The sequence below is a fragment of the Manacus candei genome, unplaced genomic scaffold, assembly GCF_025592945.1.
Source record: "Manacus candei isolate 608988 ecotype Guabito, Panama unplaced genomic scaffold, ASM2559294v1 h1tg000091l, whole genome shotgun sequence".
NCBI lineage: Eukaryota > Metazoa > Chordata > Aves > Passeriformes > Pipridae > Manacus > Manacus candei.
Window position 1 is genome coordinate 471,305 of NW_026138139.1, and position 14,393 is coordinate 485,697.

At 40.7% G+C, this 14,393-nt stretch overlaps 1 protein-coding gene across 1 annotated transcript in view; it reads right to left on the reverse strand.

Annotated features, from left to right (window-relative positions):
- The window catches only part of LOC127460921 (cell adhesion molecule DSCAM), a 104,854-nt gene that overhangs the window by 15,486 nt on the left and 74,975 nt on the right, over window positions 1–14,393 (reverse strand). Inside the window, exons 18-21 of the mRNA XM_051767993.1 lie at window positions 13,721–13,836; window positions 11,178–11,327; window positions 6,627–6,824; window positions 2,950–3,252 (exon numbers count right to left, since the gene is read on the reverse strand). Coding sequence (XP_051623953.1) covers window positions 2,950–3,252; window positions 6,627–6,824; window positions 11,178–11,327; window positions 13,721–13,836 — 767 coding nt within the window. The remainder of the gene's footprint in view (window positions 1–2,949; window positions 3,253–6,626; window positions 6,825–11,177; window positions 11,328–13,720; window positions 13,837–14,393) is intronic.

Consider the following 14,393-nt stretch of genomic DNA (forward strand, 5'->3'; position numbering starts at 1 on the left):
GCACAGTCCTGCACTTAGGAAGGAACAACCCCAGTACATGCTGAGGGCCACCCAGCTGGGAAGAAGCTTTGCAGACCCTGGGGGTCCTGGTGGACATCAAGTTGGACATGAAGTGTTTGATCAGGAGACTTGACTATACAGGTACCACAGAATCCTATGGGAGGCTCAGGAAAACCAAGGGAACAATCAGTGACATGAGTTGGGGTGCCCTCAGAAACCCACAGGAAGGTCTTCTGAAGCCAAGACTCGGTGATCCAACATTTTGCTTGCTCATACCAGCACTTATGGGCAGGAAAAAGCTAAGAATTAATGCTCAGTTAGTTATGCTTGACAAAGTCTTCACCAGCAAATTCCATCCTTACTTTTCTTGCGTAAAGTTGCAGCTTTGCCATGGGGTAAATTAGTTTCCAAATGTCCCATTTATCAACATAACTTTTTCTAACAGTCTTTCTGAGAGTGTCTTGTAAGTGCTGGGAGATAATTTGGAAAAACAAACATTACTTATTGCAAACTCTTGAACCTTTACTGCAACCACAGGTTGCAACAGGAAGAGTTTGAAAAGCAAGGTCAGAAATTAGGAAGGAAGAGGAAGAAGTTATTGGAAGTGACATTGTCCAAGAAGGATTGAGTTGGCTGAGAAGAAAAGCAAAGCACCATGAAAACAGGTAAAAGTTATCTCGAAAGAAAAGACTTACTTCAAGGAAAAATAAAGTTGTGCTGAAGCAGTTTTATCTCAAATGTTCTCATCTACTGAATCTAAATACATTAGGTTCTTTTATTTCTTCTCTGTATTCTCAAATGCAGAATTAATTTGAATAATTGTATTTGAATTACTAATTACCTCTGGAGAATTTCTGAAGTGGCGGGTGAAAGAAGAAAGATGCCCAGTAAGTCTTTCCTCACTGATTTGAACACTAAAATATTGTTCTGACTGCTACTCTTGAAAATTCTTTCAGTCCATGTGTTTTGTTTGAAGCCCTTCCTAAAGTGACCTTTAATAATGTGTTAGTCAATATTTATGGGCCAACATTCAAGCTGCTCCACTGGAACACTCAAGTTTTTTTTCCAAGGTAATGAAGCTAATTATTAATTTTATAATATATTTCAATTCCTTACTGCAAAGGAAAGCTAAAGGTAATCAAGAAAAGTAAGTAAAAAAATAAAGCCATTAAAACTAACAGAGATAAACATGACTACAAGTCTGTAAATCACTAGAGGAGCTCTAAAGATGTTCTAAACCTGGAAGTTTTTAACTCAAGCACAGGGACTAAGTTTTGGTGCTATCTGCCCTCAAGAAAATCATCTTTATGTGGAATACATTAGAATACTTCCAAATACTAAATATGCATAAATGATGCATTTGGAACATGAAAGAAGAGATATTTGTTAAAGAAATGATAAAAAATATTTGTTGACTGACTGGAAGGAAAGAGCTGCAATTTTGACTTAGCTGTGAATGCAGATGCTTCCCTTTAGCAAAGCAGGAATAAATATTTATCTTCCTTCTTTCGAGTTAGAAATGAAAAGTATTTTTATCTTTATCTATTTCTACAGCTCCTGGGTTTGTGGTTCTACTCTGTGACTACACAGAAATCAGGAATTTCTCTCACTATTTTATTTCCTACTTTATTTTCCCTCTTATCTATCTGTGTGACACACTAATTTCCTGCCCTGAGTATTATAACTTTCTACCTTCTGCTTGGTCTTTTTCTTCCCACATTTTTCTTTGAGCTTTCTCTTGGCAAAATCCTTTATGCTTTCTTTTCAGTGTCAGGTCCTGCTTTTGAATGACTTTCCTGATACCACTGTCAACCTTCCATTCCTCTGCATTCACTGCTTTTCCTTTTATGGTGAATAATTAGGCAAAGACCATACATAGCTCAGTCATTACTCTTTTTTTACACAGATGACCACTACTGATTACTTCCTGTGTATATAAGTAACCCCATCCACACTGGCAAATGTATAAAATAAAATAAGATAAAAGGAAATAAAATACAAAATAAAATAAAATAAAATTAAAAAAAATATAAAATAAAATAAACCAAATCATTTTTTCAGAAAGCACACGAACATAATTATGCCTTTTCCCCATTTGAATCCTCCTCCACAGTGTCACTTCATGTATCCTGTAACAAAGACTGATAAATCTTCTGAGAAGATTTTATGAAGTGTTTGATCTCAGAGTATCACAAATAGTCTCCCCATGCTGTTGGGCACTGGGGGATCCCTTGAAACAGCATTTTTTGTGAAAGGGAAATTTGATTGAGCCCGATAGATGGATGACCCTCAGGCACCTTCAGTCAGTGAGAAGTTGGAGTGGGTTTAAATATGTCTGAAGGTAGAAAGCTCCATATTCCTTGAGCTATTAATTTTCTCCATGTTTTATTCCTCCCCCTTTTAGATATCCCTTGTTTGATATTAGGTGATGTCAAAGAGAGAGTGTAACAGCTCCAGAACATCACCGAAGGGTTATTACGTGTGTGACAAGCTACAAAGCAGAAGGGATGGTACAACTTCTACAATCTGTCTTTATGAACTGCTATGACAGTGAACTTTGCTCTCCAGCACGAAGCACTGCAGGGAGACACGTTTTATCAGTGGGTGGTTTGAGCTGGAGACGGGCAGATGGACCCACATATGGTCTTATTTATCCCAGAAGGGTCAACTGCCTGATGGCTGCAAGTGTAGAGGAGTGGATTTGATGGCTCAGACAGCTTCTTTCTGTTCCTAAATTTCCATGTTTTCTGTAGATGGGAGAACATGCTCAAATGTTATATTAACTGGGAGGAAACCAGTTATCTCTGTAAGTAGTTACAGGACATATTGTGGACTTTCTCTCCCGTTGAGAAAGGAAAGCCTCCCATTGAGACAGACCCTCTCCTGCTGCCCAGCCTGAGGCAAAACTCTCCCCCCAAGGACCCAAAACGTCAGCTCCCAAAGCCTCACCTGGTCGATGTGCCTTTGGAACCGCCATGTTCATCACCCTCCCTCCATCCTGAGGTTTGGGGGGGGACGCTGTGAACCTGCAGATCCCCGACTCCGACGGCGTGCTGGAGGTGAGGCTGTCGGTGTAGTCGTTAGTCCCTGCCGTGAGCTGCTCCGAGGAGGTGTCTGATATGAAGCACTCGGTGATGGTGAACTTGGCGTGTCTCAGCTGCTCTTCCATCTTGGCGTGCTCGTACGCCCTCGCCAGCTCTTCGTAGGTTGAGGAGGCACTTTCTGTGGAGACCATGCTGCTTCTCGCTCGATCTGAAGCGTTGGGAGAACAAACGGGGAGAGAAAGGAAACAGCTACACAGTCATTCCTGGGAGAAAAGCTCTGAGCGTGGTGGTGTTTCAGGACAAAATGCAGAATTATCAGGGCGACTTAAAGGAATCTGCTTCACTGTAAATGCCTGCACAAGTGTTAGTTTAGTCACTCATCTGACAGTTACACATAATCTTATTCTGTGAGCAGCATCGTGTGGTTTAACGTTAAATTTGTGTTTTAGAAGAAACAACCTTTAACAAATTAAAAATGTTACTTTTTTCTTTTTTTTTTTTTTACAAAAAAATCATTTCTCTAAAACCTAAATGCCTTAAAAATGTTTCAAACCCACAACCTAGATTTAGCAAAATAAGGAACATTTTCTTTACATTAACTTTTTAATGCATCTCAGAAGTGTATTGATGAAGTTATGTCTAGATGAGAAAGGACAGATTTTTTTTGTCCTGTTTCCATTGTACATCTATCTATCTATTTTTTTTTTTAAGAAAGTCCTGAGAACAAAGGTCAAATATAAAGGTAGTATTTCTCAGATATTGTCTCCCTAGACACCAGGTAAAACACTAACTCATTTCATTGGGAACAAAGGTCTTAAGAAAGCAATATTTGGTAAGTACAGCCTGCAGTCACTCAATGCCTTTTTTCAATGCTGCTGAAGCTAATGGGGGATTCATATTTGACACACAGGTTATTATGACCTACAAGCTGTTCTTTTCTCCAGATGAGCTTCTGAGAATATCAATATCTCTAATACAACACCATTATTGAAGACATAAATGGCTACTGATACTTTAAAAAGCCTTCTGGAAGAGCAGGGCTCGTTTCTGCAGGGACAAATCACTGGGCTGTTGCTCCCATCGCTCTTCTACTCCAGTGGGCTGGAAGAGCAGAGGACTTCTAGAAGTTCCTTGGGCAGAAGTCGTGTTTCATCACAAGATCTGTGCAATTTCAGACATTGTTGGTGATGTTCAATAAACAGGCACAATGTAATAGCTAATTCATAAAAATGGGCCTCCTGTAGCAGCCAGAGGCAAGTGTGTCGTTATTGCAAATCTTTATCTTTTTTATTGCGTGCCTGCATCAGTTTTCATCGTGCACAAAGAACAACACTCCTGCCACTTGTAAATAGGCCCATACATTATTTAAAATGACAAGTACTTCTACAATATGCTGTAACTTGCTTAAGATTTTGAGCTGGCCAGAACTTAACAGGGCTTTTTCTTCTTTTTCTTTTTTTTTTTTTTTTTTTTCCCCTTTCCACCCACAGGAAACATCATTCCGTTTTTCACATTTGATTTGTAAATCAGACCACAGTAACGTCTTTCCAAATTTCTGGTCAGCTGGAAACTCCCAGAAGGCAGCAGTTGCCCAGTGCCACAGAGCAGTGTCTGGAAATATGATGGTCATGCAAAGATCATAAAATGTTTGGTCCATGAGGCTCAAGCTTGAACACCAAGGACCAATTCCAGGACCAATCTGCTTGAACACCTATGTTAAATTTGATGGAAGTTCATCCAAGCCCAGGGAGAACTTTATGAAACTCCATGAACTTCATGAATATAGATTAATCAGAAAATTTCTAATGGCCTCTAGTTAGAACATTTGAGCTTAGTTACAGCTTTAAACTGCTGTCATGTGTTTCTTCTAAGCTTAAAAGCTCCTGCTTTGTAAGCCTGGAATTGCTTTTAGAAGAAGTGCTAAATTCTGCCAAATATCAACTTGCATGAACTGGCTTCAGAAATATTAATTCCATATTGGAAAAGGGATCAAATATTCCATAATAGCTCAATTGATTCTTGAACACATGATTTGATGTTTATTTGAAAATTTTAAGCTTAGGTTAAACCAACTTTATTCTTTTCCCAGAAACAAGTGGCATAATAGAGCTGCATTTTGGCATAAGAAAACCTTTCCTCAGCATGACCTAAAACTTGCTATCCCTTACATGGATGACTGTGCTCAAAGGTAGACACAGGAGTGTAGCCATGTTAAGATATAGATTTTGAAGTCTGTTTACAAAATTGTAGTTTGTCTATTAAGCCACACAGTAAATTTAATTTCTGCCCTTTACCACACACATTGGAAACATATCCTTGGGTGACAACATGTTGGAACACATCCAATGAAATTTGGAATGTCTGCAGAAAGGGTTTCTGAGAGAAGATTTGCTCTTTATGTTTGTGTAGCTATTAAGAGTTAATCCTTAAAGCTTTATGATAATTCTACCTGAAGAATTCAAGATGAAGTTTGTCAGCTGGCTGGAGGTGTCTATTGACTGCCATTACCCTAGGGAGGCAACACAGGGGTCTACAAATTTAAGAGTATGGGTTATGAAAAGATAAGAACTCCTGTAAAATACTGGATGTGAGGGAAGTCAGATGCTTGTTCTTCTACAGAGAACAGAAACACTCATACTGGTTTTCATGGTGAAAGGTCAGTCACACCTACTACTTTTTAGCTCTGACACACATTTGATGAACACTTTTTCCCTAAAATCAGGATAGACAGTAGGAAATTCCTTCTGAGGAGGAAGCCAGCATCATCCTGGATTCAATTTTATCAGGAATACCTTTGAACAGTGTTTACCTCTCTTCTTATTTAACCTTTATTGTATTTGTTTTGAGACTATTCTTCTGCTTAATTATTTACTCATTTGTTTGCCTTTTTTGTCACTTGTTCAGTGTAGGGCAGAGGATAAAGCTTATTTTTCAGTTACAGTTGCATTTGTAATGTAAAGGCAGCAAGAAGAGATGAAGACTGCAGGCAGAATATGTATTCAGTGTCTCCCCACTTGTCATCCAGAGGAATGAACCCTATGCTGTTTCCCAGGAAAATCAGAGCTAGATCCTGCAGAACTCAGTGCTATGAATGGATTTGGACTTGGACTATACTTCCAGAATTTTCCCTCTTTTTTTTTTTTTTTTGCACTTAAAATAAACCCTGTGAACATATTACATGGATGCAAAACCATAAATACTAATGTGAGCGTAGCTCAAACCTGAAAATGATTCCACGTGTGACTCGGGGACACTCCTGGTTGCTAAAACTGCCCCTTCCTAGTCAATGCCATTTCAGGCAGTAAATTATCATATTTTTTCCTTTTCCTTCAGGAAGCTACAGGAAAAAAAAAATCACCTTTCAAAGGACTCAAGCACGAGTGTGAAGAACGAGGGGCACAATATTTGTTATCATTAGCACCGCAAGCACTTTGTGGCACCCCTTATAAATAAATACCCTGCAGGAAAACAGCCCAGCAGGGAAAGAATAATGACACCCAAGCACCAAATGAAGCACATCCAGGAGCAAGGACATTCCTGCAGCCGCTGCTGTTCCCGTTTTCCCTGCGGAGAGCCCCGTACCTGTGTCCTGCGAGGGGCTGACGCTGTAGCTGTCGCTCTCCTTGTCCACTGATCCCGCTGGCCTGGGGGTGGGAAGCCTCCAGTCCGTGGTGAGGGTGTGAGCTGATATGGTGGGGTGGGGTCTGTTGAGGGTCCACTGGCTGGCGTAGCGGTTGCGAGCGGTGGGCCCGGTTTTGGCGCTCCTCCTCGTGGTGGGGTCTGTGGGGGGTAACACAGAGGGGCTTTGCCTCGGGGGTAGGTAAGGAAACAAGCCCTGTCAAGGCTGTAGAATCCTAGAATATCCTGAGTTGGAAGGATCATCCAGTCCAAGCCCTGGCCCTGCCTGGGACACCCCAACAATCCCCCCTGTCCCTCAGAGCATTGTCCAAACCCTCCTGGAGCTCTGGTAGCCTTGGGGCCGTGCCCACTGCCCTGGGGAGCCTGGTCAGTGCCCACCACCCTGTGGGGGAAGAACCTTGTCCTGAGATCCACCCTGACCCTGCCCTGTCCCAGCTCCAGCCCTTCCCTGGGTCCTGTCACTGGTCACCAGTTACCCTATGGAGGCAACCTAGGAGTCTACAAATTTTAGAGGGCGGATCATGACAAGATGAAAACTCCAGCCTGTAAATTACTGGATGTGAGGGAAGTCAGATGCTTGTTCTTCTACAGAGAACAGAAACAGTCATACTGGTTTTCATGTTGAAGGGCCAGTCACATCTACTTCTTTCTAGCTCTAACACTGCTTTTTCATGTGATGAACATTTTTCCCCTAAAATCGGGATAGACAGTAGGCAATTCCTTCTGAGGAGGAGGCCAGAATAATCCTGGATTCAATTTTATCAGGAATATGTTTGAACAGTATTATACCTCTCCTCGTTTAACCTTTCTTATATTTGAGACTATTCTTCTGCTTAATCATTTACTCATTTCTTTGATTTTTTTTTGTCACTTGGCCCTTCACTTTCCCCTTCCAGAAGGGGATGGCCACTGAAGTGATGTTGGTTAAAAGAAAAACAAACCCAAAACATTCTTTGGGAGGGAAAAAATGAACAGTGGAAGTGCTCATCATTACCAAACTGCTAATGCTTTTTAGAAATACCCTCTTTCTAATGGAACTCTACATTTGCAGGTGCAATGAAGAGCTGGGAGCCCCATCAGTCTTCCATTGACACATTCATTATCCCTTTACTCCAACACAAGTGGTTCTCCAGTACTAAAACCACTTTGGGATGTGAAAGAGCACAAGGCAAGTAGATTTGGTGAGAGATTTCACACCACACCCCAAGTGAAGTGTAAGGCAAATTATCAGCATAGATACGCCCCCAGAAATACCTCACAATAACTGCTCTCAGTTTCTAAAAAGATGTTCTCAGAAATGTGGTGATACAATCTGCTATTCTGGACATACTATTACTATATTACAGTATTGATCAGCTACAGATTCCCAGTTTTATTTCAACAAGTAGCCAAGACATAAAACATAAGTTGTAATAGTGCCATCAGAGTTACAGGAACAGGTTTATAAAGGTTTGACTTCTTTAAAACAATTAGTAAATTAATACAATTTCTTAAACTTTAAAAATAATTTCCTACTTATTTAAGGTCAGCAATGTTCTATTTTTTATTATCCTAGAGATAATAGGGTGGCCAAGAGAGTAAAAGCAAACTGTGTGCCAAAATTGACCTCCTTAATTTTATTAATGAATTGTTCTTCTGTAAAAGTGAGTCTAACAAAGCAAGTGCAAGAGAAAAAATCATTATGTGGCAAACAGAGTGACTACATCAGCACTGAAGGATTTCTCCTCCAAGCTTCTGAAAGGATATAGCTGACAATAGAGAGAAAGGGTATTAGAAATGAAAAATTCAAAGCTATTCAAATGTTCTTTGACATTCAAATGGTGAAGTTGTCAGTCTTTGAGGTAAGAGACTTTAGCAGAAGCAATTAAAAACAAAAAGCCAATACCCAGATAATGATTCTGAGCACTGATTCTGCCTAAGCATTCCCAGTGAGAATTTGTATTCTGCTGCTTCAAAGAAACAAGGTATTTATTTACAAATACCAGCTATGGTCTGATCCTTGTCCTATTTCTCATCTTCCCCTACAGCAGTGGAAAAATTAGAGCCCGGTGCCATTGATAATTGATCCTCCTGGTAGTGCAGCACAGAGCTGCCTCACGTGGATAACATCCAAAAATACTCCTGGCATGACATTCCCAGCCTGTTGGTTTTATAAACTACTGCCTCTACCAGCTGTGGGAATTTGGCACGTGGCTGTGGAGTGGCCAGAAGTGAGCCTTGTGCTTGCTCTGAGGGTAAAGATGAAGGAAAGAAGGAGAGTCTGGAGAAGAGAAGGATCAGGGGGAATCTCATTGTTGTATATAAAATACCTGAAAGGAAAGTGCAAAGAAGACAGAGCCAGGATCTTGCCAGTGGTGCCCAGTGAGAGGACCAGAGACATTTCACAAGGCAAAACGTGGGAGCTTCCCCCTGCAAACCAGGAACCACTTCACTGTGAGGGTGAGGGAGCCCTGGCACAGGTTGTCCTGACAGGTGGTGGATTCTCCATCCTTGGAGACATCCCAAAGTCATCCTGGCATGGCCCTGGGCAACCAGCCCTAGATGAGCAGAGGGGCTGGACCAACCAGTGTCCAGATGTCCCTTCAAACCTCCACTGTTCTCTGATCCCATGGGATTTTGTCAGCAGTCTGAAGGAGCTGGGAGAGCCTCCTGCCAGCACGCAGGAGGTCAGTCCTCGTCCTGCTGAGCATGTGCTGAGCAGCAGCTCTGCCCCAGCTGTGCCGTGCCTGTGCAAGGCTCTGCAGCACACACACAGCAAGTTCCAGAGCTGCAGTGTGATGGAAAACAGCTCCCATCTGGTGCCCCAGCTCTGCTGTCACACGCTGAGACAGAACTGCAGAGAGCTGAGGTGAGCAAGGCAAAGGGTCACGGAGCACCTGTGTTATAAATAAATAAATAAATAAGAACAAGAGAACAACTTAAAAAGTGCTGTAAGGGAATATTTGCCACCCAGTGAGTGTGAGTGTGCTCAAGTGGGAGGATCCATAACTTCTGAGACCCAACTGGGCACTGCTCTCCTCTCACAGAGAAAGCTGTGAGTCTGGACAAAATCTCACAGCCCAGCCTCTGTCAAAGCCTTCTTAGTGTCTTCTATCCAGAGAACTCTCTGGAATTCTTTGATCCAGCCCTTCTGCAATCAGATCTTTACTGCATAATAAAGGTGATGGTGGATTTTTATTTCCAAAGTAGGGCTGGACACTGATCATACTCCTACACATGAGTTAAATCCACGTTTAATTTGAAGGAATCCTCTCCCTGGCTGCAGTGGAATGAAGGACACAGTTTCACACAGTAAAGGCATTAGGTAAGAAGTTGCTGGGGCTACAAAGTGCTGTGGTTTGATACAGGCATGAGATTTGCCTCTTTCCTTATTAGAAAAGGCAGGGTTGGAAAACAATGTTCAATCAGACAATCTTGATCTGCCAGCATGATAAAAAGTTTAAAATGGTATTTTTGCTCTTAGTGATCAGGCCAGTCAGCATGAACATGAAATAGAGGAGTGAGACAAGAGTGGTCCCAGGAGGAAAACAAAAATTGTACATTGACTCTCCATAGAGGAAAAATATGCTACTAATATTAGTACTGTGGTACTAACCTAGTCCTCAAGAAATGACTGACCACATCTTAAAGCTGATAGAGGTACAAAAGCAACAAGGCCAGGACTAGAACAGCCATTTTTTTATAAAGACTGGGGTGGAACTGGGAATGAGATGAAGATTTTCCAAACAATCTGCTTTCTAGCAACTGAACTTTCAGCATTTATGTTCACCAAACTCACCAAATAAACAGATTGTAAAATGATCAGGGGATAGAAATAATCCAAGTGATTTTAGCAACTGCACACTGCTGTGAACTCCACTTATATAAAAGTCCTAACTCATAAGTAATCCTTCAATCTAGTGTTTTTTTCCCCATTTACATACATATGGAACACATTCATGAGATGAAGGGGAAGAATGGATTGCATCAGTATATTATCTTATGATAGGATTTTAATCACTATAAGAATAATGCAGCATGAATATATCTGGGAAAAGTAATTTAGCAAAATAACTAAAACCAGAAATAAAACTTTTCTTTTTTGAAAAAGCAATAATGAGAAATGTATTTCTTGCCCGATGGAGAGGCAGGGAAGAAAGATGTATTTTGAAATACAATAAAGATTGATCACAGAGGAAAAAAAATTATATTAGACACTAAAAGCCATTAAGCTAATTTACCCAATAAATTCAGGAAATTAAAATCCAGCATGCTTTTGGTCTAATGAAAGCCAGGTATGAATTATTTCAAATTACACCTACATTTCAGATGCACATGCAATTTTTACCTTATTGAATCCCTAAGTGCAATTGTTTAAGAAAAGTTCTCTGCTGACCTAAATAGGCATCTCTCTACTCTCAGACAGAAGGATGAGGATGCAAGTGCAGGAGCACAGCATTAATTTTTTTTATGGCTTTCTCCTCTCTAGAAAAACCCCTTTTCTCATGTGCTTACTTGTTCCTGGCCGGGCATCAGAAACATCCACCAGTGGTCCTGTGGCTTGTGACACAGACTGGTAATGGACTGTGTGGGTGACAGTCAGGGACTTCTGCTTGGATGTCTCTCCAAAGTCAGCATCAGTGAGCAGAACTGTCGATCTGTCATCTGTAAGTGAAAAAAAAAACAAACCATCGGAGAATGAGTAGTGAATTTTGGGGTTGTCTTCATAAGTCCCCAAGCTTATTTCCAGCTGGGCACCACCACGGACAGAGGCAGCTCCCTTTTCTCTGAAGGACTGGGGGTGGCTCTGAAGCCACCACAGCTTGGGAATCTCTGGGTTTAAACTGAAAGTTCACACAAAACTAAAGAATAAGTGTGATTTTCTTTGTGATTTCACCTTAGAGATATGCAACTGAGGCAGACTGTTAAACATCCTCCCAAAAAGCTGATTTGTGTGCCCTAGGGCTGATTTTCAGCCCTATTTCCTTCATTCCCATCTTTTGACCACTGCCCTCTTCCCCTTCATTTCCGGAGAGCTCAGATGAGCTTTTCAACTACATATTCAATTTATTCCTTTTTACTGTTCAGTTATTCCTGATTTTTAATGTGAAATCACCCATGTCTCCCCAAAAAGTGGTCATTAGGTAATGTTGCTAATGAACCCTCTACCAGTCCCCTTTTTCTCCAGATATTGCAGGAGGGATGGCCATGACCCAGGACTGCTTTTCCTGCAGGTGGAAAGACAGGTGGGAAGCCTGACCTTGGGAAGGAAGAAAAAAGGTGAGCACTAACCTTTACTGCTGTATGGTTTTGCTGCTGTTTCTTCCCTGTGGGGTTGGATATATTCACCAAATTTCTACACAGACCTTGATCCCTGCAGGAAACCAGTGCTATGCAGCACTTACTTTTTTATTATTATTTATTATTATTTTTGTTTCACTTGTGATCTCTGCAGTGTATATATTTTTTTTTTTTTTTTTGCTCCAAAGAGGAATCTGGTCCACTTGATCATGGATGGTTTAACAGCAATAAATCTTTCACTGCTTGCAGAACAACTATTTGCTGTGCTATCAGACTTTCTTCTGCATTCTTTACAGTCTTTTTATCCATTCAGAACAGCAGTAAAAGCCACAAGGATTTCCCACTGTGCTATGCTATATGGATTTGTAATGTATTCCAAGGGGACTGGCAGTCAGTAGGGTTTCTGGGCATTTACCAGTCAGCAGAGGTTGATCTGCTTCTCCTAAGGACTCCTGGTTTTTGTTTTGGTTTTCTTTTTAACTTGACAAGACACCACAAGGGCGAACAGCTCTGCACAATAACATAACCAGCATTTTTTACCCAAAGAAGGCCATAAATAGAACGAGCATTATGAAATCAAATCACTCCGTCTCTGGCAAAAGATGAGCTCTTATTCAGGTTGGGAATAAAGCCTCTTGGCAGCAAACTCTGTCAAACACTGCCAAAATCCCAGCTTATTCCGAGTGCTGTGTGGAAAGCTGGCTGTTACCAGGCCATGATCACATTGCTGCAGTTAAGGCACTAATAGTATTTTCACTATGACCCCCCTCCACTGCTCAGCAGCTGTAACTCAAAAGCTAAAGCTGTTTTTCAGGGTGAAGGGCAGGCTTTGGGAAGCTCCACTCATGATTTTAAAAGTCTGTATTTCAGGTGAAGCATCTCCTTTTCAAATCTGGGATGGGCACGGGCAGGAGGTGCAGAGGTGCCACTCTCAGCTTGCTGACTTTCCTCTCTGGCCACACCATCCCTGGGATGCCGTTAATTCTCAGCCATCAAAAGCTGCTTTTACACAGATTTTTACCCCAAAAAAGTAAAGTTAGGAGTCTAACAAGATCAGCCAAGAGTGTCTTGCCACAGTGTGCACCCCTACAGTCACAAAATGTTAGATTTTTATTTTACTGTGTTTCCAGACATCTTCTGTTTAAATTATTTGGGAAAAAACCCCAAACAACCAACACCAAACAATTCTATTTTTCATGACAGTTCAGCTATGTGCCAGCCACATGAGAAATCTTGTTTTCTGTTGTATCAAGCAGTTTAGATTTGAATTTTGCATAGGCATACAAAAGCTGAAAACTGATCAAAATGTTGAAATATCATTTGCTGTGAACAGGTGGACACAACATGCAACATGTAAGTTTTAGAAATTGGCTGTAGCAAATCTTTAAATACTGAGATTGTAGTTTCAGAAGTTCATTTTCATTTTAAGTAGTGGCAGTGATCCAACTGCCTACTCAGAGCCAAAAGAGAAATCAAAATGAGAATCATAAAACTGCCAGTCTTCAATTACATTTTCTTCAAGAGGCTCTTTCCAACAGCTTCATTTTCTTAATGTCCTGCATTATTTTAAATACTGTACTGAGATTATTTAAAGTGGGAAGTGACTCAAAGGGGAGGAAAAAAAAAATCAGTTCAGTTTTCAAAGGTGGGAAATTACTTTGTAGCTCTTTTTTTCTTGATGTGAGGAAATGGTGTGAGGTAAAGGAATTCCACCTAAAAGTGCCCATTACATTAAGAGAAAATAAGCCCAAATTTACCAATGGTCTCCATGGTGTCCCTCTCCTCGATCAGAAGTTGTGCTCTGGGAATGTCTATGTGCATCCTCAGTGTTTGCTGCTGTTTATTAAGTGTATCTGATGTCCTGGTGTTCTTGCTGAAAACAGAAGAGAATTGAACACTTTTAACACTCTGCCTCAATGAAAACATGTTTGCAAACATCCTCATTTTAAGTCTGTCCAGCTCAAACAAAAATAATGTCACCCTAATCATCAAAAACACTCATAGGTCTTATTTTCCCCTCTTCAGAACAAGTGCAGAGTATTAATTTATTGCACATGACAAGCTGTTAGATGAAGGCACAGTGTGCAGGGATTTGCTCTATTCTTTATCAGTGGGAATCTCCTGAAAATTTCATACAGTTTTCTTCAAGTGTTGTCACATAATGAAATTAGTGAAAACACTTTGGAAGATGGACCTTTTCTTTCCTTCCTCATGAATCTCAGTAAAGCAACACACAGCTGATCAAACAGGTTGGTAGGAAAATGATGTCTTGAGTAATTTCTAATTATTTTTTTAATCTTTTCATTATTTTTCATTAGATAAGTCCCAAATATCACTTGAACTGATAAATGAAAAAGTAAATTAATAACTAGGAATAGATTGCATAAAATAAATAAAGGTTTTAGTCCCATTGATGTTCCAAGACAAAAA